This window comes from Ovis canadensis, chromosome 2 (assembly GCF_042477335.2).
Source record: "Ovis canadensis isolate MfBH-ARS-UI-01 breed Bighorn chromosome 2, ARS-UI_OviCan_v2, whole genome shotgun sequence".
NCBI lineage: Eukaryota > Metazoa > Chordata > Mammalia > Artiodactyla > Bovidae > Ovis > Ovis canadensis.
In genome coordinates this window covers 125,698,701-125,724,077 of record NC_091246.1, presented here as the reverse complement: position 1 = coordinate 125,724,077, position 25,377 = coordinate 125,698,701, and the positions used below count along the sequence as shown (strand labels likewise).

At 34.6% G+C, this 25,377-nt stretch overlaps 1 protein-coding gene across 1 annotated transcript in view; it reads left to right on the top strand.

Annotated features, from left to right (window-relative positions):
* Window positions 1-341: 341 nt before the first annotated feature.
* Window positions 342-25,377, top strand: part of COL3A1 (collagen type III alpha 1 chain) — a 40,299-nt gene continuing 15,263 nt past the window's right edge. Inside the window, exons 1-27 of the mRNA XM_069574256.1 lie at window positions 342-688; window positions 11,159-11,361; window positions 11,607-11,657; window positions 12,081-12,194; window positions 13,487-13,570; window positions 15,316-15,369; window positions 15,959-16,012; window positions 16,778-16,831; window positions 17,451-17,504; window positions 17,664-17,717; window positions 18,381-18,434; window positions 18,863-18,907; window positions 19,047-19,100; window positions 19,529-19,573; window positions 20,145-20,198; window positions 20,740-20,838; window positions 21,530-21,574; window positions 21,722-21,820; window positions 22,014-22,067; window positions 22,188-22,295; window positions 22,485-22,538; window positions 23,131-23,229; window positions 23,552-23,605; window positions 23,761-23,859; window positions 24,197-24,250; window positions 24,558-24,611; window positions 24,942-24,995. Of these exons, the coding sequence (XP_069430357.1) occupies window positions 610-688; window positions 11,159-11,361; window positions 11,607-11,657; window positions 12,081-12,194; window positions 13,487-13,570; window positions 15,316-15,369; window positions 15,959-16,012; window positions 16,778-16,831; window positions 17,451-17,504; window positions 17,664-17,717; window positions 18,381-18,434; window positions 18,863-18,907; window positions 19,047-19,100; window positions 19,529-19,573; window positions 20,145-20,198; window positions 20,740-20,838; window positions 21,530-21,574; window positions 21,722-21,820; window positions 22,014-22,067; window positions 22,188-22,295; window positions 22,485-22,538; window positions 23,131-23,229; window positions 23,552-23,605; window positions 23,761-23,859; window positions 24,197-24,250; window positions 24,558-24,611; window positions 24,942-24,995 (1,926 nt within the window). The 5' untranslated portion in view covers window positions 342-609. The remainder of the gene's footprint in view (window positions 689-11,158; window positions 11,362-11,606; window positions 11,658-12,080; window positions 12,195-13,486; window positions 13,571-15,315; window positions 15,370-15,958; window positions 16,013-16,777; window positions 16,832-17,450; window positions 17,505-17,663; window positions 17,718-18,380; window positions 18,435-18,862; window positions 18,908-19,046; window positions 19,101-19,528; window positions 19,574-20,144; window positions 20,199-20,739; window positions 20,839-21,529; window positions 21,575-21,721; window positions 21,821-22,013; window positions 22,068-22,187; window positions 22,296-22,484; window positions 22,539-23,130; window positions 23,230-23,551; window positions 23,606-23,760; window positions 23,860-24,196; window positions 24,251-24,557; window positions 24,612-24,941; window positions 24,996-25,377) is intronic.

Below are 25,377 nucleotides of genomic sequence, written 5' to 3'. Positions count from 1 at the left end.
GAAAGGGAAAAACAGAGATCTTTCTTCCAGTTAATCTTTTGCACTTCCCTATTTAAATTGAGTTAAGGGGGATTCTGGCAAAATCCCAAGATAAAAATCTAGGAAGATCAAGGTTGCAAATTAGTCATGCTCAAAAAATGGGCATCAGGCAATTTCTCAAAATTATGCAGCTGTTAATGAAGGGTTATTTTAAAATATACACATGTAATTCTTTTATTAAAACTCAAGGCAGAGCATTTTGATATATATTTTAAGTTATGCAAATATACACATGACTAAAATATGCAACAAACATATACATACTCAGATGCACACAAACTCCAGATGTGCCATTTTTCTTTGTGGGTTGTGTCTTCCATAAGGGAAAAAGGCATATTAATCATTTCTTTTACTGCTAAGGGGATGGGTGCTGCTCTCATATTTCAGAAAGGGGCTGGAAAGTGAGGGAAGCCAAACTTTTTCCTATTTAAGGCCAAAGCACAGGAATCTCAGTGGCTGAGTTTTATGACGGGCCCGGTGCTGAAGGGCAGGGAACAACTGATGGTGCTACTCTGACCTGCTTTTCTTTTCTCCTTTTTGCACAAAGAGTCTCATGTCTGATATTTAGACATGATGAGCTTTGTGCAAAAGGGGACCTGGTTACTTTTCGCTCTGCTTCATCCCACTGTTATTTTGGCACAACAGGAAGGTGAGTAGGTATTGCTTTCAAGAAACTTCACGGGGGTTTTGTCTTTACTTCTCCTTACAAACAGGTAGAAAGAGGAACTCTGCCTCATAAATGCTAATTTTGTCTGTCAGCTCCCAGCTGTGAAATGTAGAACTGACCAGGATGGTGCCTTTTATATTTGCTTAAAGAGAATATTGTCATTTCTGTATTTAAAAGTTCTCCCGTCGTTGAAGAAAAAGATGTTCTTGTACTAACTTGTTTTCATGTTAACGGCGCTGGAAACTCTTTAAACGGCTTTAAAAAGTTCCCCTCCTGGATTGTTAACATCTTGGAATGCTTCCCTAAGCAATCTGAAGTTATTGGTCTCTTGTAATACTTTTATGCTCTCCTTTGTATGCTGGGTTCTTTGTCAGGATAGAGTATTAAGCATTGTTTACCCAGTAAGATAAGATAATTTAAAAATAGCATGCTTTAAGTATAGTCTACAGGGAAATATTATATATTGTTAGAATCACCGAGTATATTTCTGTAAGACAGCAACAGTAACTTGAGTGTTCTTTAACCAGGTTCAAATTGCAAAGAAGTTCCATCATTTCTATTTTTTTCGCTTTCAAGCACTTACATAGTTGATTAACATGTATTTGCTAATACTTTATTGTTAAGGGTCTAGTGTTTTTGCATGTTCTTCATTTTAAGTGCTTTTATGTTAATAAGGAGAAGATTTATGAAAATATTTTCAAGAGAATGTTTGACTTTTCTGCAAACAAGGTAAAGACGCTAGTGCTGTTTGACTTCAAAAAGTTGATTTGCTGTATATTCTAATAAGTGCAAGCAGTAATTTTCATGTTGTACTTTCCTCGAAGCCATGTTTGGTTCATTATTTCATTGTGTGAAAACATGTCTTTTAATTTATATGCTTCTCAGAGTCATGAAAATATCTGACATATTAGAATTAAAATTTTCATAGAAATAAATCTTTAAGTGCTAAATTTGAAGATGCAAGAAGTTTTTATATCTACATTTCTACACACACATAATAAAAAAGTTTACATTTAAGCCTACTGCTTTGGTGAACATGTGTCTGAAAACAGCTTTTCAATTTTAATATCATGCCTTTAATGTCCTCACAGGTTGTGTATGTAAGTAAGGGGACACACCCAATGATCTCGCTTCAGTTATATTCAGCCCATGGTCACAAAAGAAAAGAAACACCCATATTCTTTGTTCCCTTTATTTCTTCTCCTCCTTTTCCTCTTCTCCCTTCCTTTCTCCACCCCTTTTGGCCTCTTTCGACCTCCTCCCCCTTGTCTTTCCTTCACTTACCACCCCACCCCCTTCCTAGGCAAGCCCATGTCTCCTCTTCCCTCTCCTCTTTCTCTGTCACTCTCTCCCGCATCCCCAAGGGTCCTCCATGTGCCTCCTCCATCTTTTTCCTCTCTTCCTTTCTCCTGTCTCCTCTGCCTTTCCTTCCCTTCGGTTCTCAACTCTCTTTCCTCCCTCCTCTCTTTCCCTCCCCATTCTATCCTCCCAGAAGATGTCACAACTCCCAGTCCTTGGCTAAAATACCAAATGACTTCTACCACATCCCCCACCTCAATCAAATCTTTTACCTTTTTAAAAATTCTTAAATTCTCCTAATTTCCAGGGGGAAAAAAATCACAAAGTTCTCATTTACTGGAAAGACTGCAAAACTTTTGCATTTAGTTCAAAAGAATGACAAAATATTTGTGGTTGCTCGGTGGTTACAATCTTTTATAATCATTATGGCTATTTTTCTTCTCATTCCCACTTTAGAGGGGAAAAAGTATCTAATACCTACAGTATCTTTATATCACATAAGTTCTTTTCATTTTCCCTTTAGTTTCAAAATATAATAAATAGTCATGAAATTTTGCTTTTAGGCTTAAAAGAAGTTGAAAAAGATTTTGTTCAGCTTACTGTTTTTGTTTGTCATGAAAAAAATTGTTTTAAAATAGTATATCTTATTTTTCTTACAGGTTTAAAAAAATCTTTCTGATAGATTAGCTGTAGGAAGGTTATAGGAGGTAGTTGAATGTTCAACACATTGAGAATACTCATATACAGTTCTGGGGTATGGGTTTCTTATAAATGTCCTGAGAATACCAGATAGAAACAGAACAGCCCTAGTAAACATGAACTTCTAGTCGACTCACACGAATTTTCTGGAACATAAAACAGGTCCTTACAAAATTTTGGTCTTTTTACAAATCTGTGAAAGTTCTATTTAATTCACATGTTTTCTTGAACCAGTGGAGAAATGTGATCTGTTTTATATTTCCTGTAGTTTATAAACATGCCAAGTTTTAAGTATTGATACAAAGACTCGCCACCTAGTGGCTGACAGACAGTTACCATTTGCATACTAATGCCAACATAAATTTTACACAGCTGTATTCCATAACTTTAGAATGATATTTTAAAATATCACTTGTGAATTTTAAATATTAAATACTACTTTGCTAAGAAAATAGGTATGTTACTGATAAAATATTGTCAAGCACACATACACACAAACATGGTAATTATTCAAAGACTTAGGAAATGGACTTGCATGTTATGGCCATTTTCAAAATTCAGTATATAACTTTACACATATAACATAACTACTTTTGTGAATATTTGTAAAGTTTCTGATTTTTTTAGAATATTTGACATAAGTATTTTAGTTATAGCTTATTAGTTGGTAAATAAAAGGATTAAAAATTACTTATATTGATTCATTAGGGCAGGGAAATAAATTTTACTTTAATTAAAAGTGTTCTAATGTTTCAGCTTATATTTTGTTACTCTGATAATTCCACTGTGATAATAAACTGTGGGCATTTAATTGTTTTAGAATTAAAGTCCACTGTAAATAGACTCAGAGAATCAATTCTTTACCACAGGTTCTGAGAGTCTATTTTCTGTTATGCTTATTTCCATTATGCTTTAAGAGGGGATTTATAACTGATCAATCTCGTTCAAGTTTTCTAGTTTGTGTTGCCCTTAAAATGAAACATGCCAAACTATTGAAAAACTGCAGCATAAAAATCACTAGAAACAATTGTACTTTTAAAAGGAAAGAATACATAATTGGTCACATAAATCAGTGTCAGTCATATAACATAGATTCAGTGGTTTAGCTAAGATGACACAACTAGGAAACAACTAGGGATTAAGACTAGAACAAAAATTCTGTTAAATCTTAGGTAATTAGAGGATACAAAACAAACATTTAATCCAGGGTATCTGAATTTTCTTGTTTTTTAATTGTCATTCATAGGAGATAGTAAAAAATTGTATATTGTCCTAGAAAACATGTGAGTTAATGCACTTCTAAGGTTAAAAAAAAAAAGATAATTTTTTCTGTCTAACACTTTGAATTGTTAAATCTACTTTTTAAATAGGAGCTTCCTTTATAATTTAACCAGAAATTATCTTCAGTTCTGTAAAAATATAAATTTCAAGTAAATAAAGTACTGATACAAAATTTTGTGTTTTTCATTCATGATAACTTGCATTTACTTCCCATCTCTGGAGTATTCATCATCAGATGACCTAAATGCCTATAAGTAAACAGATTCTGAACAAATTCTGAAATTAAACATTTCTATTAGAAGAGAAAAGAGCAAAACCACGGAAACAATTCTGGTAAAGAAAGAAAGACTGTGGTTATGTGCTTTTTACTAATTCAGATTCTTGGGTTGATGTCTTATCTACAGGCTCATTATAAAAAATCAAGAATTGTTGGATGTGAGTTTTCCAGGAGTAGAGTTGAAATTAAAAACCCTCACGAAAGTCCCCGTTCCACACCTCAGAGTTGCATGCCAGACTTTTGAGTAGTCACTCAGGGAGAAGAGCGCCATCTACTGAAACCCCATGGTTTCCACGGTGGATGGCTGGCGCAAAGTTCCAAACATTATGCAGATCAGTCTTTCATTTTGTAACATCAAATGGTATCACCACCTTGAAGTGATTAAAGTGGATTGCTTAAGAGTTAAAGTTTTAAAGATGAAAGATGTTATTGCCTTTGCTGGACATGAAGAACATTTGTAAAGTTTCCAGGTCTACAATAACTTTTTGGAAACGTCTCAGAGGGCTGTTTCTTATAAAACAGTTTTCCTTAGAAAAAAGTACAGTGCTGTTGTTTTCCACATTTAAAAGAAAAAACAGAAAGAGAAAGAAAGGAGAGGGGTAGTTTGGTATAACAAATATCTAGAGTTTTCAAAAGGGAAACTTGGCCTGTTTCATGTCACGATGACAATGGAAAAAATGAGATAGCAAGTCTTATACAAATCATTTGTTAACTGCAGTTTGGGAAGTTACATTAACCACTAGAATTTCTGTCTGCGCCTAATGAAAACACAGCAGAGATGGATTCCTTTCAGATTAACTAATACAACCCTTGTATTTTCCATGACTGAGGTCAAGAACTGCCGTTAAAATGTAATCTTAGTGAACAAAATGAAAAGTTCAAAGAAGAGTGCAAAGCTTAGTGTTCCCCAAAGAAGTAAAAATTCAAGATAAAGGATCCAGACCTATTAAAAGTTATATTTGCTTTGGAAAGTCAGATTAGGAAATTATTGCTTCAGCAAAATGGCATTTATTTTTTCAAAACTTTGTTTTCTATAATATTTGGGGTGGAGGAGAGCAAACAGGGACGGTTTCTCAAGTTAATTAAAATCAGACAAACTCTCTCGAGCTGCCTGATGTGTTCATCTATGTCCACATACAGAAGGGAATCTCTTAATGAAGTTACAAGTTCATTAATATGACTCATTTAGTTACTATATGTGCTGCCACTTAATCTTAGATATCCTAAATATATATATATTTTTCTGCATGGATACATAAGCCTTATCTGTTCATTGTTGTGGCTGCAGATAGGATCCTGGTTTTCTGTATCTAGTAAAACATATGCTGAGTTCCCAGTGCCAGTTAATCCTGTTGGTGGTCTGGATGTCATTAGGGTGGTCTTGGAGATTAAACTCTTTTTCATAAGTTCAGAAGAAAATAAACAACAGAATTCAATTCCAGATGTTGTCTTCTTGTTTTGAGGCCAGATTGAAAAGATTTTCTGTAGAAAAATGTTATTCCTTTAAAAAAAATAGAAAAGAAACCCCTGATTTTTTACATTGTGATTTCAAGTTTGCTGGACTTAGAAATTATAATGGGACAGAGCCTATCCTGCCCTTGAAACTACAGAAAGGAAATAGAATGTAGTAGCTAAGAATATCAAATTTAGAGAAACCTTCCCTAGGTTCAAATCTCAGCTTTACCTCTTACCATATAGCCTTGGGGAAATCACTTCCTGTCTGCGTATCTCTGCTTCCTTATCTGTAAAATGAGTATTGTGATGGATGGCACTCACCTCAGCAGGCTTGTGAGAAGATCACGTAGGATAGATATGCAACATATAGAACAGTGCTTGCGATGCAGGAAAGACAGACACAAACTCTGCCTAGTATGAGTTTTACTAACACTGGAAAATAAAATTACTGTAAGGAAGGTGAAATTAAAGTACTTCATAATTCAGTGATAAGGAAAGTAAAGAAGAACATTTTGGTCATCAGACATAAAATTTAAAGATGTTTGCTAACTGTAATTATGCAAGTAGAATATGTTTTATTCAGTATCCTTATAATTTGTCACTAATCAGATTATATTATAATGCAATGGCTGATTGTTAGATATATGATACTTTTAATTCTAATTCTTTAATTATTTTTATTTTTCACAGGACAAAATCTTAAAGGAAATTTCTAATTGGAGACATAAAAATCATATATCTATAAAGAATAAAACAAGAAAACATCTAGAAATGATTCATAAAATTTCTTGGTCTTTGGTTTTTTTGTAGGGGATAAGAATAAGAAGACTCTACCTTGTCCATGCAAAAACCATTTTAAAATTGAAATTATCCATCTACATAGGTCTACAGATATTTCTTTCAGTCCTTTTTGTTAACTCATCTAACATATTTTAACATATTCTGATTAATAATAGCAGCCAAAACATATTTAATAAAAATGTATGTTTTCCAAACATTAGTATCATTTAAAAGCCAAATATATTTCAGTTGAAAACTACATGAACTCCTTTTGTTCACACTTACAAAATATTCAGCTTTCTACAGTAACAGGAAAATGTTATGATAATTTGCATATCACATCTGTTATTTTTAGATGTTCAGATTAAAGAACACCTTTTCTCTGAGAAAGATTCAGTAAGAAAGGAAGAGGAAAAAAGACTAAACTTGCTACTCAAGCTAAATTAACAATTTGATTGGATGCTTCAAGGCATATAATTTTTACTCCAAAACTAGAATTAAGACAAAGATAACTTACAGTGTATTATAGTTTAGTCACAAGAGTAAAATTTTATCAAATCAGCAGAAATTTACATGAAGAATGGAAACCAAAACAACAAAATGAAAACTTTTAAGAACATCTGAAAATATAAGATTATGTTACTCAATTTTATTTTTCTCTAAAGTTCCAAAGCAAAGAGCTAGAAAATTAAAGAAGCAAAGAAGGGATTATGTCATACACTAGTTTCATTTTGTTTTATAATTTAGATGATGATTTAGTCAATGCATTGTTGTGTGACCACAAAGAATTCATGTCAGGACTGTTTTTTGTATCAGAAACAAGAAGTGACATGAGATGGGGTTTAAAATTAGTTATACATTGGAACAGGGAGACTTAGTTTAAGCAGTAACAATAAAGGAGGGAATTGGAAAATCTACTATTTGTGCAGTAGTAAAAATTAGATTATTTGCCTTTTCTTTAACATATTTGCAAAAGTAGGTAACATTTCTTTTCATCAAAGCTTCTCCGAATTTAGATATCTAGAAAAGAAGGGAATAATGTGAGATGACTATTGTTTCTGAATTCCATTTTCTATTTTATTTCTAAACACTGTAAGTGGCTAACTAGAGCATTTTATTCCTTTTAAAAACAAAACATTTTTTTTTCCTTGACTCTGGCATGATTTTCTCACATACGACTAGGCTATGGTCCTAAAACTGAGGACTGTGAGATATTTGTGTAAGAGGTTTAACTTCTAAGAGAACATACTGCCAGCCATATTTGGTCATACACAAAACGAAAAGTTAAAGGGAACTGCATAAAATTATCTGTTCTTTCAACAAGGGTGACTGAGATAGAACAGTAAAGAAGTCTGACATTCGGGTATAAGTTTCTACAGGAACTGACTTCAGGAGAGCCAAATTTCTTTCAAATGGATGCGAGATAAATTATGGCAATAACTAGAAGTGCATTAATTCTTACTTCTCAACCATTCCAACTTTCTTTTTTGTCTATAACAAATCATATTTTTTTTAAAGTACACCAAATTAACTCAATCTTTATATTGAGACCTTTATGTTATAAAAAGCATAACACACATGTATGACTCCAAATAAAATTTGAAAACAAAAAACTAAATAATTTCCATTTATGTAACATTGGGCTTAACCCCAATTCTAACAAATTCATTTACAAATTTAAATATCAATATTAGGCTTATTTGTTTACTGGTTTGCCGAGGGAATGGAAAATACTGTGTTTCTAGGTTTGATGATACCTTCAATGAGACACAAACATAGGAGTATGAATACATAAGGGAAATTTTTAATGTTAATTTTAAGGCAGATTATAAACATAGGAAGAGAAGATATTAAAAATGTGAGATGCTTGACCCTAGCTCTGTCATCTTCATTTGTCTTTAATACATCATCAGTATCCAGCACCTAATTTTTATAACACAGGCCCTTTGTTAAATACAGAAAGATTACCTTGACCCAAAGGCAAAGAGCTAAAAAAATTGTTAGTATAAACTGATGGTGTCTTTTTTTCTTTCCTAGCTTGATTGAAGTGTAAATGACAAATAAACTTGTATATATTTAAGGTGTACTTCTTTGATAGCTCAGTTGATAAAGAATCCACTTGCAATGAAGGAGACCCCTGTTCAATTCCTGGGTTGGGAAGATCCTCTGGAGAAGGGATAGGCTACCAGCTCCATTGTTCTTGGGCTTCCCTTGTGGCTCAGCTGATAAAGAATCTGCCTGCAATGCAGGAGACCTGGGTTCGATCCCTGGGTTGGGAAGATCCCCTGAAGAAGGGAAAGGCTACTCGCTCCAGTATTCTGACCTGGAGAATTTCATGGATTGTATAGTCCATGGGGTCGTGAAGGGTCAGGCGACTTTCACTGAGCAACTTTCCCTTTCAAGGTTACAACATGATGAGTTGTTATGTATACACATTGTGAAATGATTACCACAATCAGGTCAGCTAATACATCCAGCATCTCACAAAGTTTCCTTTGTGTGTATGTGTGGTGAAAACACTTAAAATCTACTCTTTTACCAAATTTCAAATACACAATACAATATTGCTACGTGTAGCCAATGTTCTGTACACTAATGATATTTTCAAAGAAGCTGAGAAGCCTGAGAGCCATATTATTAATGAGAAAAATTTTGAACTAAAACCAATCTATTGAAATACTTCATATAATTCTAATTTAAAGAAAGTTTTTGAATAATTCATTTAAGAAAAGGGAGCCACTGTAAACAATGAAGAGTGTATTTCATGCAGTTTTATTAAACAATCTTTCATCTCATCAAAACTTTCAGACCTTTTCTGAAAACCAGTGTACTTAATTCTAAGTATAAGATGTCAGTTCTCCTTAGAGAAAAAGCTTAATGTCTGGATCCTTACTGTTCATAAAATAATATGAAAAAAGATTGCACTTCTCTTAAGCATGTCTTTCAAAACACCATTTCGATAGGCCTACTTCATTCACATTAGGTAAGCATTCTGGCATTCAGCTTTTATGCTCACAAAGTGTAAAGGAATGCTCCTTTAAAGCTGAGACAATATTTCTTTCCAGTGTTCTCATCTGTTTCAAACATGGAGGAGAAACTAAAATAACTTTTTAAAATAAACAGATTCCTTCTTGCCTACTTAAAATTACAATGAAAAAAAATCATGCTTTCTTTTATTAGCTGTAAACCACATAGGGTAATTATAACATGTAAGAATGGACTTTTAAGCCTCTTGAATCCATCAAAGGTGTAGCACAAGATCATTACAGTTGTATGTACACACACAGATGGAAATGAGGAATGGAGGGATCCTGTACAGTCCATAGTTTCTAAAATTCTACTTTTTTTTCTAAATTTTTACTGAGTCAGTTAAACCTCTAAACCCAAAATATTGGGTTGGTCAAAAAGTTCATTCAGGTTTTTCCATAACATCTCATGGGAAAAACCCAAACGAATGTTTTGTCCAACCCTATATTTAAAATTAATTCAGGTATGGAGAGGATACAAAAATGGGAACTTGGAAAGGTTTGTTTCATGTCTGTATGTAGCATCCAGAAAGAAAAATCTAGGATACTCCCAAAGGCTTTTAGGCCATAAGTCACCAAAAAGTGTACTCAAACTACTTGCCTTCTCCCAAGCAGGCCTCTTTCAGCAGGCATTTTAAAGATTATGGCTCTGAGAAAATAAAATTTCACTGTTTCACAAAAACACAAATACTGAACAAGTATATGATTCGTTTGCAAAAATTTTTGCAGATATTTAGTAACTTCTGATTTATTTACTCAGTTACTGGCAAGTTATCATAGTAGCCCTCAAGAGCTAAAGTTGTATTCAACCACAATTCAGAGCCACTGCTTTAAAAATTGAGACCAGTTTTTAGTTTGGCAACCCTTAAACCAATTCATTGTTAATAGCTACTGAAATTTCAGTACCCTACATATAATTAGGAAACAAGTCTAAAATTTTGGTCAAAGTGAATTTTTGACCATTTTAAGCCACAAATACACATGGTCATGATTCATATTTTTCCTATTATTTTATCATATTCCTTGCCAATATTTGTTTAAAAAAATTTAGTGATTTGGAGACCACTTTACATCCATATGGGATATGCAATATATTGTAGCATATCATATTGACCTATTAATGCCCAACAGAGCTAGTAGTGATGGTCAATACATACAATGAGACTTCCTAAGGTTTTCCCAGGAATCTGGAAGAGTTTTATGTTGCCAAGAGTAGCTCAGTTTTCCCCTGAATTTCTCAACTAGGTTAATAAAATACAGAAAGTCTTCAGAGTTAGTGACAGAACCATCTTTATAATTTAGTACTTCCATCTCTAGCTAAGGCAAAGAATAGCAATTAGAAAAACTTCTTTTCAATTGCACGATTAATAAATAAATGCTTAAGTGAGCATGGGATTTCCACTGGTGTTAAATTCTTACTACAAGCAAAATTAAAATATCTACTGGCCCTAAGGCACTTTTATCTTGGTGTTGTACTTTGATGTTAATAAACAGATTTGGTATTTTAATTATTACTATATAATTAATTAAGACTACTTAGCAAATTATGTAAGGAGAACATAATATTCTTGATAGTTTAATTTTTGGATTTTTTTTTTTAATGTGAAATATCACACCATCTCTCTCATTTTCCAGCTGTTGACGGAGGATGCTCCCATCTCGGTCAGGCCTATGCAGATAGAGATGTATGGAAACCAGAACCGTGCCAAATATGCGTCTGCGACTCAGGATCCGTTCTCTGTGATGACATAATATGTGACGACCAAGAATTAGACTGCCCCAACCCTGAAATCCCGTTTGGAGAATGTTGTGCAGTTTGCCCACAGCCTCCAACAGCTGTAAGTTTAAAGAAAATCTGTACATATTCATGATTCTTATTTAGACATATGAGTAGTTCCTATGTCATGGGAGCCAGAAAGGAAATCAAGGTAATATCTGTCAAAGAGTCAAATGGGCATTACCAGTAAAAGGTGAACCTTCCTATTTAAAACCAGGGGTTAGATATGATTTAGGGTAAGAAATTGGGACATATTTCATGGAAAAGTTTTCTCTGTGTTTAATCTATATCTTTTCCATTTATTAGCCCACTCGCCCTCCTAATGGTCAAGGACCTCAAGGCCCCAAGGGAGATCCAGTAAGTAAACAGTGAAAGGAAATTAGTTCCTTGATGAGTTATTTTTTTTTCTTCCTTCTAATAACCTTTCCATATTTGAACTTTTATCATTTATACATTTCCTTTAGCACCACATATTTAAATAGTAACACATGATAGCTCAAACTGAGAATCCGTAACTGTGCATGTAAGCATTTGATCTCCCAAACTTTGTCTAATGTCTTCACTTCTCTTATCAACTTGAAAAATAAAATAGAGGTCAATATACAAAGGAATAAATTACACTGAGATGATTTACATCATTTGCTTAAAAATGCATAGATTCCCAAGAAAACCTATCATATATATTGATTTCTTATAAAGCACAGAAGCTACAATTTGATAATGATTCTAAGTCACTAAGACTTTTCAGTGTTTTCTCTATTTTTACCTCTATTTTTTTAGGGTCCTCCTGGTATTCCTGGGCGAAATGGTGATCCTGGTCCTCCAGGATCACCAGGTTCCCCAGGTTCTCCCGGCCCTCCTGGAATCTGTGAATCATGTCCTACTGGTGGCCAGGTAATACATTCTGGGACTGAAAGATCCCCCATTTAAAACTATCTGGTTCATTTTCTCTTCTTTAGTCTATATTGCATCTCATTTTTGTGGCATCCCTATATCTATTCTCTGATTTTATGTATTTATCAAATTGTTATTTAGTGCTTATGTTTGTGCTAGGCACTGTCCTGTTTTATAAATAAATTCACTTTCTTCATAATTCTAATGCCATTGCTACTATATCTTTACAAAATTTCCCAACTTCTCAGCAGGCATATAATATACGCACTATGTTTGACAAATGAGCAGTCAACTGCCCAAAGAATTAACCCTGAGAATTTAGGAAGCGCTGCAACTTGTTCCCCTTATAATCCTCATGGTAAAGCCTCTGAAAGTCTGTACAAAAAGCAGTTGAGGAGTTATGAACACTCCTTAATGACTTCAGGTCAAAAGGATTATAAAAGACTAGGCAATTACTCTTGCCCAGGCTTCAGAGCACATCCTACTCCTCTGGGAAAGCATGGCAACCCACTATCTCTGCATGTAAACTCTACATGTAACTCTGCATGTACACAAATAAATAAATAAGACAATGTTTCTGCTGCCTGGAATTAGAAAGAATTAGAAAACACATACACAAATCACTGTGGGTTGGGGGGAAAAAAAGATTAAAAAAAATCAATTCAACAGGAGGCAAAGGACAGAGTCTAACTTATCCTTATCATACTAACAAACAGAATCCATTGCTAGGCCAAGAATTCGAAATAAAATAATCTCAAAAACAATCCACAAAAATATAAACCTTTCCATTATTCTTGGGCTTGTTTTCTATGGGAATGTCTATTTTTTGGTGAATCTGCTAGGCATTAACCAAAAACTGGAGATATAAATCTTACTTGTATCAGTAACTTTTGGACAAGTAATTTGACATCTTCATTTTTTCTGCTCAAAGTGAGAGTCAGGTTATTTGATCCCAAGGCCTTAATCTATGATCCTATGTTTCCAAAGCTGTGGATATTACTTAGAAATGATATGCTTGGTAAAAGCATATAAAAACAAATTATTTAGAAAAAAATTGCTTACAGTTAGTTGAAAAATTTTTGCATTGCATAGGCAAGTATTTCTGTAGGACATCTAACATCTAAAATTACAGAGAGAATGAGAAAGATAATTAAATCATACATAGACTCTCCGGCATGCAGAAAACTTTCTATCAATGAATAGATGTTGCATGCATTTCTACTAAATGCTTTTGAAAAGAACTATGATCTATATAGCAACATGATCCTATCTATCTGGTCTCTTTGCTACAGAACTATTCTCCCCAGTACGAAGCATATGATGTCAAGTCTGGAGTAGCAGGAGGAGTAGGACTCGCAGGCTATCCTGGGCCAGCTGTATGTACAAGTGTTTGTCGGCATTTCTGAGAATTATTTAGCCTTCCATTCTGTTAAACCTTGGTTGTTCTTCTAGTTACACGGTGTTACAGCAGAATTGTACAAAATAGCTTATTTTTGTTAAGGTTGGGAAAGAAAACGGTAGGTTTACCATGATCCTTCTATTCGAATTCATTTTTTTCTTCACTGACTCATTTCACACCTGTTTGGCCACTCCTTTCTTCTTTGCACAACCAGGGGGCACACCTGCCTTCATGCGTAGGTCTTACACTCTATTTCCCAGTTTTAACCAAATTTTGTTATTTTTTGTTTCCACTTTTCTTCTTTTTTCACCTGAGTTGTTCAGAATCTCCTTTTAATGTCTGTTCATTATTTAAATGCTCCTATCTAGACGACAATCCACAGGATAACAATCCATTATCACAATTCATCTTACTTCAAATCCTGAAATCAAATACAAACGTTTCCAGAATTTATCAAGTCGTTAAGTTCATCTACTGTAAGTGGTAGCAATTCACATTGTACCCAAAGGGTTTTCTTCAATGTAAATGACCTAGAGTTTTGATAGAAAATATCAAAAAAGCACTGAAACGTGGGCATGCGTGCTTGAGGCATGGTGTCTCATGTAAATGATCCTTTTTGAAGAACAGCTCTTAGAAAGAACAGCGCCAGGGAAGGTAAATCATTTAACTGCCAGAAACGGATAAGTCTGTGTAAATGAGACATGGAGCTGGATTGCCAGGGATCATGGAGGATTGCTGCCCAGATCATTGGACCCCGTATTTCTAAAACTTCTAACACCAGAAAGTATAAAACTTCAGCTATTAGATCTAAATGATAATTTACAGAAAGATGCTTAGTAGGTAAAAAGTAAAAAGAGAATTTTTAAGTTTTAGAGCCTGGGTTTTGTTTTATTTTTATTTTTTGTACCTTTTAAAACCAGAATGATAATTGCATTAACTATATAAATGTCATATCTCGTGTTTCTCAGCTACATTCACATTATGAATCCTATTTTTCAGTCAGACATACCATTTTTATTAAAAAAAGCAAACAAAAAAAGCTAAAAAAAAATCTAATACTTATTTTTAAATTACAACATAAAATTTAAGATCTCATTTTCTAAATTTATTATCAGTATTTATAAATAGTATGCTAGAAAACTAAAGATTTTTCATTTAATCTGTATTTATGAATAATGACAAATCATTTATAATTATAATTGATTGTTGCCCCAGGTACAGTGAGTCTTATATATACATCTAAATCTTCATATCAACACAACTCAGTGATATTGGGTTGATTTACATCATTATTTTTAGAAACTTGTGTTTATAGTATGCAGATTAATATTTTTCCACATTGAGTTGGGCTGCCAGGCAAAAGTGGTCTTCTTCACTAGTTGTAGCATCATCTTAATGTTGCCAAGATTCTCATAGCATTTTATGTAGATTTTTCCAGATTTGGAATGCCCCTTTTGGAGAACTCAGGTCAATGTTTTATAACATTTGCCTATAATTTTTATTGACTCTGAGAGAATTTCATTTAAAATGTTTTTGTGATGAGATTTTCATTTAACATTAATAAAATAAATTATATCGATGAATAGTTACTGCATAATGAGGTATGTTGTTCTCATTTTTAAAGATGTCAGCATCATTCCAAACAGGGGCATCTCTGATGCCTGGATAAAGTGTATTTCAGGAGCATTTGCTTTGTATTTATCCTTCGAATTTGTGTTACAGGGTCCTCCTGGCCCACCCGGACCCCCTGGCACATCTGGTCATCCTGGTGCCCCTGTAAGTATAGCGATTCGTGGTGATTTCTTTCTCATGAATATTATATGAAGCAAGTTAATACAGATCTTGCTGTAAATTTGCTATTCCAGCAGACATAATCCCAGTTAAGTACAGAAGTAGCAACCAAGAAACTATCACTCCTTTAAAGTTGGAATTTCATGCTTAGTTTCTTTCCACCAACTGTTAGCACTTAAAAGCTTGGCAAAATTAAATCATATTCTTAATTTGTATGTTGTATGGCTTCAAGTCTGAAACAATGCAGTTTCAATAGAATTAAGTGTGTAAAATGGAATGAATGGGCTATTCTGACCTGAAAATTTTTGGTTTCCATCTTTACAAACTGAAATAAAATTCACTGACTACATTCACAAATTCTAATTTCATACTATCTTCAAGATGTCAATCAGTTCAGTTCAGTTCAGTCGCTCAGTCATGTCTGACTCTGCGACCCCATGAATCGCAGCACGCCAGGCCTCCCTGTCCATCACCAACTCCCGGAGTTCACTCAGACTCGCGTCCATCAAGTCAGTGATGCCATCCAGCAAATCAAGTTAATGTAAAAATATTTACATATTATTCTATCCACTAGGGTGCTCCAGGATACCAAGGTCCCCCCGGTGAACCTGGGCAAGCTGGTCCTGCAGTAAGTAACATTTATAGCTATACTTAATAAATTGACAGTTTTAGATAGAAACCACCTTTATATTCTAAAACATAACCTACGAAATATTTATCAAATTTATTTAAAATAATAAACTGTAATTTTATGATGTTGAACTGGTTCCAAAGATCTTTTGGACTCAGTCATTTTGATATCTTAGAGACACTATTTTAATCTAGGAGTTTCTTGGCCAATTAGCCACCACAACAGTCCACTTCCTAGTATGAATACAAATCCTCTTTCTGTTAAATATAGATTAATTTTCCTATAGGAACTCAGTTCACCTGCATGTCTACTCTTTTGAAATATAATTTGTAAACTTAATTTTGTTGAAATGAGCATACTGTAAAAGTCCACCAAGAAAACATGCTGTGTAAATAAGATGAAGTTAGTTTAAATTAATATTTCAAAATACCTATATATTTAAAAGTTCAATATCTCAAAAAATGTACAAGTGTATTTGGGTTATATATATATGATGTATTAATATATTTATAATTATATATATAAATATATATAAAACACAGATACATGGTACTTTTAATTTTCATTAAAAATAAGTTTAATAAACTAATAATTGGATTTAATATAGGTAACCTATTAACTCAAGGTGTCATTTTCATAATGAGACACATTGAGAGTATTTTCTAAAAGAATTTTTTTCTAGGAATATGCCTAATTATAATAATAAATTGATTGTAGCAGAAAAATCTACAGATATATTTGTTTTTTATTTCCTTTTCTCAGGGTCCTCCAGGACCTCCTGGTGCTATAGGTCCATCTGGCCCTGCTGGAAAAGATGTAAGTTTTTAAGAAATGCATGGGGATACAGTACAATTCAAGCTGGAATGTTCTAAATAATATATCCAATGTTCTAGAATCTCAAAGAAAAACCTTACTCCAAAATTTGTTACTATCTTAATAACATTTAAGCTCATGTTAATCTCTGAATATCTATGCTCTATTTGTATAGGTATATATACCATTTTTAAAATTCAAAACTAACAAAACCCCTCATCCAATGAATATATCACTTAACTAAAGATGTTTCTTCTCTTTGTCTCTTGTAATAAAGAAACAGGTATCAGTGCTTTATGAACTCAAAAACTTAAAAAACAACATTAATATTATTCTATTCTCTTTTTCCTTTTAATTTCCAATGGCAAATTCTTCCCACTGGATTGAGAGTTGGTCATAATATTTGCTTGGAGTGATACCTCAATTTTTAATAAGTTTATGTCAAGGTGGGAGAAACATGCCTCATTCCTTTTGCTGAGGAAGCTTTTCTCACAACCATATGTTTAGCCTAACCGTGTTCATGAATCCTCAGTGAGAGAAATACAAAGTAATCAGTTCACTAACTGGCTGCAGTGAGTTTCTCTTACACAAGCTCCCATATATCCTTTTCTCCTCCATTTAGGGGGAATCAGGAAGACCCGGACGACCTGGAGAGCGAGGATTACCTGGTCCTCCTGTAAGTCTTCAGTATAGAATGAGTTAGTTGGAGTAATCACAATGGTCTTCAGTTGAAATTGTATGATTAAATTTTACTTTAAAATAGAAGGCATTTTACTACTGGATTGTGAGTCTATTTGAAAATTCATTAATATCTTTTTTCTTCCTTTTTTTTTAGGGTATGAAAGGCCCAGCTGGTATGCCTGGATTTCCTGGTATGAAAGGACATAGAGTAAGTACAGTTTCTAAATTAACTCTTAAGTTGTTCCATTTGGCTATGTTTATTTACTTAGCCAACTTTATTGGGCAATTGAGTGTGTGCCAAAAATGACTGATTCCAACTAGTTCTTTGTTTTTTCATCTTCTAAATCTATCGACTTTGTTGACCAAATCAACTACTTATTTTACATAAAGCAATAAAGCTGAACTTAAGTACATGGAAAATATTTGTAAAAGAATAAGTGTCTCATCGCCACTGTCAGAAAAGATGAAAATGAACTATTGATAACTATTCTTGACTTAGTCGATATGATTTACAGATCAAATCAAATGACTTTATTCTACAGAAAATATTAGGTAGAGTCAAACAACTAGATGGAAATTCTATCAACTTCATAGATATAAAATTTATGACACAGATATTTGCTACTCTACAGTGAAGGCAACTTCCTAACTGAACTAAATTGTACTTTTTAATTAGATCACATTTTTTTTTTTACTGTAAAATCAATGTCTCAGTTATTTAGTGCACTTAACAGAGTTTTAAAACATTTATGTCAGTGTTGAAAAGAATGCTATGTGCTAAAGCTAGCTATAAAAATTTAATGTAAAGTTTTTAACTATTCTGAATTGTTAACAGGTCTTAATATTTTTACTACTTTTGTTTATTTCATAGGGCTTTGATGGACGAAATGGAGAGAAAGGAGAAACTGGTGCTCCTGGATTAAAGGTAAATCACAACAAACGCACATTCTGATAAATAAATTTATTTAAATGTTATAGCTATATTTAATGTTTATATTTTAGGGTTTGGATTTTTCCAAAACCTACCTGAGTTTTGCATTTTAGGAGCTAAATAATAGGAAAATATAACTGAGATGTTCTGTTAAAGCTTCCATAAAAGCTGATAACTTAAACGGTCTAGATTAGAAATGACTAAGTATCCCCAAGTAACACGTTGACTTCTTCTGTTTAGTCTTCAAGTTTTTAAAATGCAAAAATTGAGATTTATAGTATATAAGATTGCTACAAAATTTGATATTGCTTAATGCAATCTTTTTCTTCAGTTCCATATGTTTTTTTATAACATACTGTGTTGAAAAAATTATAAATTTTTTCCTGTTGTACAAAATGGTGACATATTTTACATGTTTCTAGGGGGAAAATGGCATTCCAGGTGAAAATGGAGCTCCTGGACCCATGGTAATTATGTTTCTTATCATGCAATTTTCGACTTTGCTATTAACTTCCGTCTAATGCAGAACTTGCTTCCCTGCTTCCCCAGCCATTCTTACACATGTCTTGTTGAAAGTAAGACCACACTTCTCGCTTTATCCTCTAGGGTCCAAGAGGAGCTCCTGGTGAGAGAGGACGGCCAGGACTTCCTGGAGCCGCAGTGAGTATTCCTACTGACATTACACAATTGCAGTCCGAGTCACAGATAAGCATCTCGGTCAGTCTTCAGGCTGTGACAATCTGCAAAAAGTTTTTTTATAAAGTTGCATTTAAAGTCACTTCCATAATGAACAATAATTAGAAGCAAACAAATAAGTGTTTTATAGTTATTATCTGGTAAGGATTTTTTAAATGTATTAACTTGCATTCAGTTCTTAAAACACAGAATCCAATTTTTCTACATCAGATCACTGCTGTACATATCGGAATTTTTAATAACTTGCCTTTAAAAGTATATCATTAAGCAGATTTTCATATGCTAGAAGAAAAGTCGACTCAGTTGCATCAGACTTTTAGTTAAAATATCACTTCACTTGTGAGCAGTCTTTCAGAAAGAGGAAGATGTTTGAGATCAAATTCTCTTTTTAGGGGGCTCGTGGTAACGATGGAGCTCGAGGAAGTGATGGACAACCGGTAAGCAACTTTTTGTCAAACCCTGATGTGCTTAGTGTAACGAGAGATTATGGGATTGGATATTGGAATAATTCGGACTGTAAACCTAAAACTCAACATTTTTCATAAATATCTGATTCAAACTGACACTAATCCCATAAACAAAATCTGGAAACAATTAATCTAAAAACTCCATAAACAGAATACTGATACTCCTTATTATACTTGGCCAGTTGCTAATATCTGTATGGTGCTTAACAACGTTAGTTAAGGGCTAATATTGGATGTGGGACAATTAAGAGTTTTGCAAAGATAGATAGTGATGCTATCTCTATTTTACAAATGATATTTCAATGCTAAGCAACCTATACAAAGTCACAGAATTCATGGCATAAATGGTAGGGAAAGGGGGATCCAAATTTTCATTTTATTCTGCCATATTATTTCTCCACATAATGGTCATCTCTGATGGTAATACTGTGTTTATCTGTACAATTTTCCTCTGTATAGTGTATGTACCCATTCATTATTTACCAGTGGTATGAGTTTTCCTTTACTTAAGAGATCTTGAAATGTTGTTTTCATTTTTTAGGGCCCCCCTGGTCCCCCTGGAACTGCAGGATTCCCTGGTTCCCCTGGTGCTAAGGTAAGCATGTATTTCCATAGAAGAATGCAAAATATATCTTGAAGACTTCAGAAAATCATTGGAGTGGTTCTTGGAAATGATTTTTTAATAGGCAAGTGGATTTCTTTGATTTATATGGATGTTTGAAGCCCTGTCCTTGACTCCAAAGGGGATGTTATCCCTGACTTTCAGTATTCTGATCTCTTCTGATGTCTTTTCTTTTCTCCCAATCTCTTTCTGTGAACAGAGATAACACAGTTACATACACAGTTATGATTTTTTTCTGCCCCTATGATTAATGACACTTCACTTTAATTTTCATACTACTCCAGCCTTTGGAAGATGGATTTAAGCAGGACTGAATAATAAACTAGCTAAGAGATTAGAGGAAATGGCAACCCACTCCAGTACTCCTGCCTGGAAAATCCAATGGACAGAGGAGCCTTGTAGGCTACAGTCCATGGGGTCGCAGAGAGTCGGACACGACTGAGTGACTTTAATAACAATAATAAGAGATTAGAAGTGGAAAGGGAGACTGACTACTAGGGGTTTTATCTCCTAGGGTGAAGTTGGACCTGCAGGATCTCCTGGTTCAAGCGGTGCCCCTGGACAAAGAGGAGAACCTGGACCTCAGGGACATGCTGGTGCTCCAGGTCCCCCTGTAAGTACCAAAAACTACTGAAAGGAAGAGTATTAACACTTGAAAAGCATATATTTTAATGTTGCTGTCAATTAAAGTTACTTTTTTGGAAAAAAAATGCTTAGTGTTCTGCAATGCCTCTATAAGATAAATATTGATTTGATTGTACTGAAATTAACTTTTGAGGTCTGTGCTTTTCTAGAATCTATGAATGTTGTGGTTATATGACACCAAATGAAGCAGAGGATGAATAGCTATCTGATACCTTGAAGACTATGCCCCAAACTAATCACCAATCAGAAAAACTCAGAGAAGAAAACAAGACCAAAAAAACCCTCTTCTCTTTATGTACTTACTTAATAATTTAGTCCAAGTGCATATTATCTTTAATTTATTCAGATAATGATCAGTTTTTGCTACTTTTTATGTGTTGTCCTGTGGTTGGAAGAATCAGCTAATCTCTATAAAGCACAACATGTGTGCATGCTAAGTCTCTTCAGTCATGTCCAACTCTTTGTGACCCCATGGACTGTAGCCCACCAGGCGCCTATGTCCATGGGATTCTCCAGGCAAGAATACTGGAGTGGGTCTTCATTTCCTACCCCAATAAAGCACAACACCCATCAATAAATTTATTTTACAGTTCATGTAAGCAACTTCAATGTAGGTGCACTGTTGGCATTATTATGAATATGCTCTTTTCCCCCTCTAGGGGCCTCCTGGGAGTAATGGTAGTCCTGGTGGCAAAGGTGAAATGGTAAGATGTCCCCACAACTCACCCTCATCTCAGTCCAACACACATTACTGGCTTCCTTTGTATTTAGCATGATAAGACATTTAAGTCGGTTATTTAGAAAAGAAAGTTCAAGTCTGGCTCATGTTAATGTCCTTGGATTGTTTCTAGGGTCCTGCTGGCATTCCTGGAGCTCCTGGGCTGTTAGGAGCTCGTGGTCCTCCAGGGCCACCTGGCACCAATGGTGCTCCTGGGCAACGAGGTGCTGCAGTAAGTTGTTTGTTTCCCTTCATTGTCTGAGAGCTGCAGCTTCTTTCTCACAATAAAAATAACAGGCTCTTTGTTCTTGTTCCATTGAATTTATATTGATTTCATTGTTTTTGTAATTGAATCAGCTGTGACTGATGATAATTTTGTTAGTCTATTCTCCCTGTTTATTAAGCCACAATTATGTTCCATTTAGGGTGAACCCGGTAAGAATGGAGCCAAAGGAGATCCAGGACCACGTGGGGAACGGGTAAGTATTGCCTCAACAGATTCAGTTATTTCTTAGAAATATAGAACATAGTTAAGAACTAAGCAGGTAAAAAAAAAAAAAGGCAGTTAAAGTTCAGTCATTATTTCTGCCATTTCACAGGGAGAAGCTGGTTCTCCAGGTATTGCAGGACCTAAGGGTGAAGATGGCAAAGATGGTTCTCCTGGAGAACCTGGTGCAAACGGACTTCCTGGAGCTGCAGGAGAAAGGGTATGTCTCCCATGGGCATGGAAAACAAAAACAATCATAGAACTTCACCTCCACGGTGAGGCCACTGTGTTTGTTATTAATCTGAGTAGTACTCAATTCCAAAGATTATTTTGAAGCATCCCATACTATGAGAATTATGAAAAGGTTTTCACGTTTTGGACTTGAATATTTGCCTTTCACTATGTCCAGGGTGTGCCTGGATTCCGAGGACCTGCTGGAGCAAATGGCCTTCCAGGAGAAAAGGTATAGAATATTTGTTTCAATTTTCATAAATGCTTGTGCTATATAGAGATATATTCTTCTAAACAGTTTCCCATTAATTAAAACCTAAATATCTGAAAGAAATATATTGGAACTAAAAATAATGATAATTCACAATGTAAAACAATGATTCCAGCTCCTGTTCAGCCATTCTCTTAGCTTTGTAACTAAGGTTACTCAACCTCTGTGAGAACTCTTTAACTTATCTTTCAACTAGGAATTATTTATCTCAATATCATTACAAGAATAAATTAAAGTGCCTGAAAGTTCTTTGAAAACTCTGAAGTGCCACATAAATTGGATTTCATAACATCAAAGATATTTGATTTTATATGCACCAAAATATATTGCTAAGCCCACTAAATATCAGTTCCCTCAGCATGTGATGTTCATCAAAGTTACCTTAAAATATTATCCAAGCTAATAGATAATGTGCTTTATACTGAGCATGTCGGCAATGTCCCATCTCTCTTGAAGGGGCCAAAAGAAGTTCTCTAGCTGCAACCCCAGTACCATCAATGTCCAGGTCAACAAAGGCTCTTTTACATACATGTTGGTTTATTTCACTACATAGGGTCCTCCTGGGGAGCGTGGTGGCCCAGGCCCCGCAGGGCCCAGAGGAGTTGCTGGAGAGCCTGGACGAGATGGCCTCCCTGGAGGTCCAGGATTGAGGGTAAAGAGAAACACTTGTTTGATCCACACTGTCATTTAGTAAGAGGAAAAGCAAATGAAGAGCGTTCAAAAATAACTTAAGTCAGACACTATGTTTTGTAGGCTTAGATGAAACAAAATTATTTTATGAAAATTTAAGCTGGTATAGATTGAAGAGCATAAAATAGAATGCTTCAGTAAGTTATTTAAAGACAGAAAAATGTGTGTAAATATGAGGCTACATATGTCAGTGGAAATCTCAAAATTTTATAGATAGATTTTTTTAGTTTTTTTTTTTAATTATCATTTTTAAATCAGCTGACTGACTGAATTTTTCAATTTAGGGTATTCCCGGTAGCCCCGGAGGACCAGGCAGTGATGGGAAACCAGGGCCTCCTGTAAGTACATTTTAACATCTCATTTTACAAGTCCAGAGAATAGTTAAATGCACCATTTGGACTAGCCTTCATGTATATTGTATAGCTTTAGTATGTACATTGCATATTTTATCAAATTTTTTGAAATTCCTGTTAATATAATTTTTTCTTACTAGGGAAGCCAAGGAGAGACTGGTCGACCCGGTCCTCCAGGTTCTCCTGGTCCGCGAGGTCAGCCTGGCGTCATGGGCTTCCCTGGTCCCAAAGGAAATGATGTGAGTTCCTCCCTCCTTCAATAAATAGTTGATGGAAGTCCTTTTATTTTCCATATGAGGGTACAGATGGCCCCAAACTTATTTCCACTTCAAAGCATAGAAGAGTATATGAGAAAGAAGCTTCCCTCTACCGTGTGAGAAGGGAGCTAACGTTTTTTGTTTTTTTTTTTTTGGAGTTCTGGGCAAAGAGCAGAACACTTATGGAAGCCTAGTCTAGAAAGGAGTTTTCAGTTCGGGATATATACATGTGTGAGTAGGGGGCAGATCAAAAACACGAGAGAACACGATAATGAATAATTTCCTTTTGAGATTTAGTAAATACTGGTTACTTCTTTAGGGTGCTCCTGGAAAAAATGGAGAACGAGGTGGCCCTGGAGGTCCTGGCCCTCAGGTATGTAGCTTTTATCCACTCATTTCCAGTCCTCTGACAGTACTCCCCAACCTTTTTGGCCCCAGGGACCAGTTTCATGGAAGACAATTTTTTCCAAAGACCGAGGGAGAGGGGATGGTTTGGGGATGATTCAAACACACTGAATTTATTATGCACTCTATTTCTATTATTATTACATAAGCTCCACCTCAGGTCATCAGGCATTAGATCCTGGAGATTGAGGACACCTGTTGTATTAGAGACATTTCTCTCCAACCCCACGACTTCTGTTTTCTTTATCTCTGCTTCCATAACTGCTTTCTTTTAGGGTCCTGCTGGAAAGAATGGTGAGACCGGACCTCAGGGTCCTCCAGGACCTACTGTAAGTTTCCTCGTGTGAATTGGAATCGAAAGGGGATGGGAGTGGGCCTGAGGGAAGACTTTGGGAATCATACAGCCTCTGACACTGTATTGTTACAGTTCACCAAAGCAATTATGAAGAGTATTTATTTAATCAGCTAGCTAAATACTCACATTGAGTAAAGTTTGTGCCGTATATATCTTCCTTACGTTGCTTCCGCAAGCCAGACTCTGCCTTCCTTCATACCATTAATTTTTAAATTAAGCAATTGGCCTGATGAGAAGAAAAATATGTGGATAAATATGAAAGGATATTTTATAGTGAAGCATCTCGTTGTATGTTTTTACATAGGGGCCTTCTGGTGACAAAGGAGACACAGGACCCCCTGGTCCACAAGGACTACAAGTAAGAATTTGTTAATTAAATGTCATTGGGCCCCTATTTTTATCAGTAGTTTCGTTTGATAGCTATATTTGTTAAGTTAATCAACACTTCAATATTTTTGTGACACTGAAAGATAATTCATCTTAAGCTTAAAATGTGTGCATCTGACTTCTACTTTGAAGTTCACATGATTCAATATGCTTATATTTATTTTTATTGTAATTTAAATGTATATAGCTAAATTCACCTAATCATAATTTATTTTTATATACAACAAGAGGAAGAATAGAGGGAGATGAACATAAGTTTCTAAGATATGAATATCACCTCTCTGTCACAGGATTTTGAGGGCTACAAATTTTCTACACCTAAAAAGACTGCTAGAACCATTTTTTGAATACTC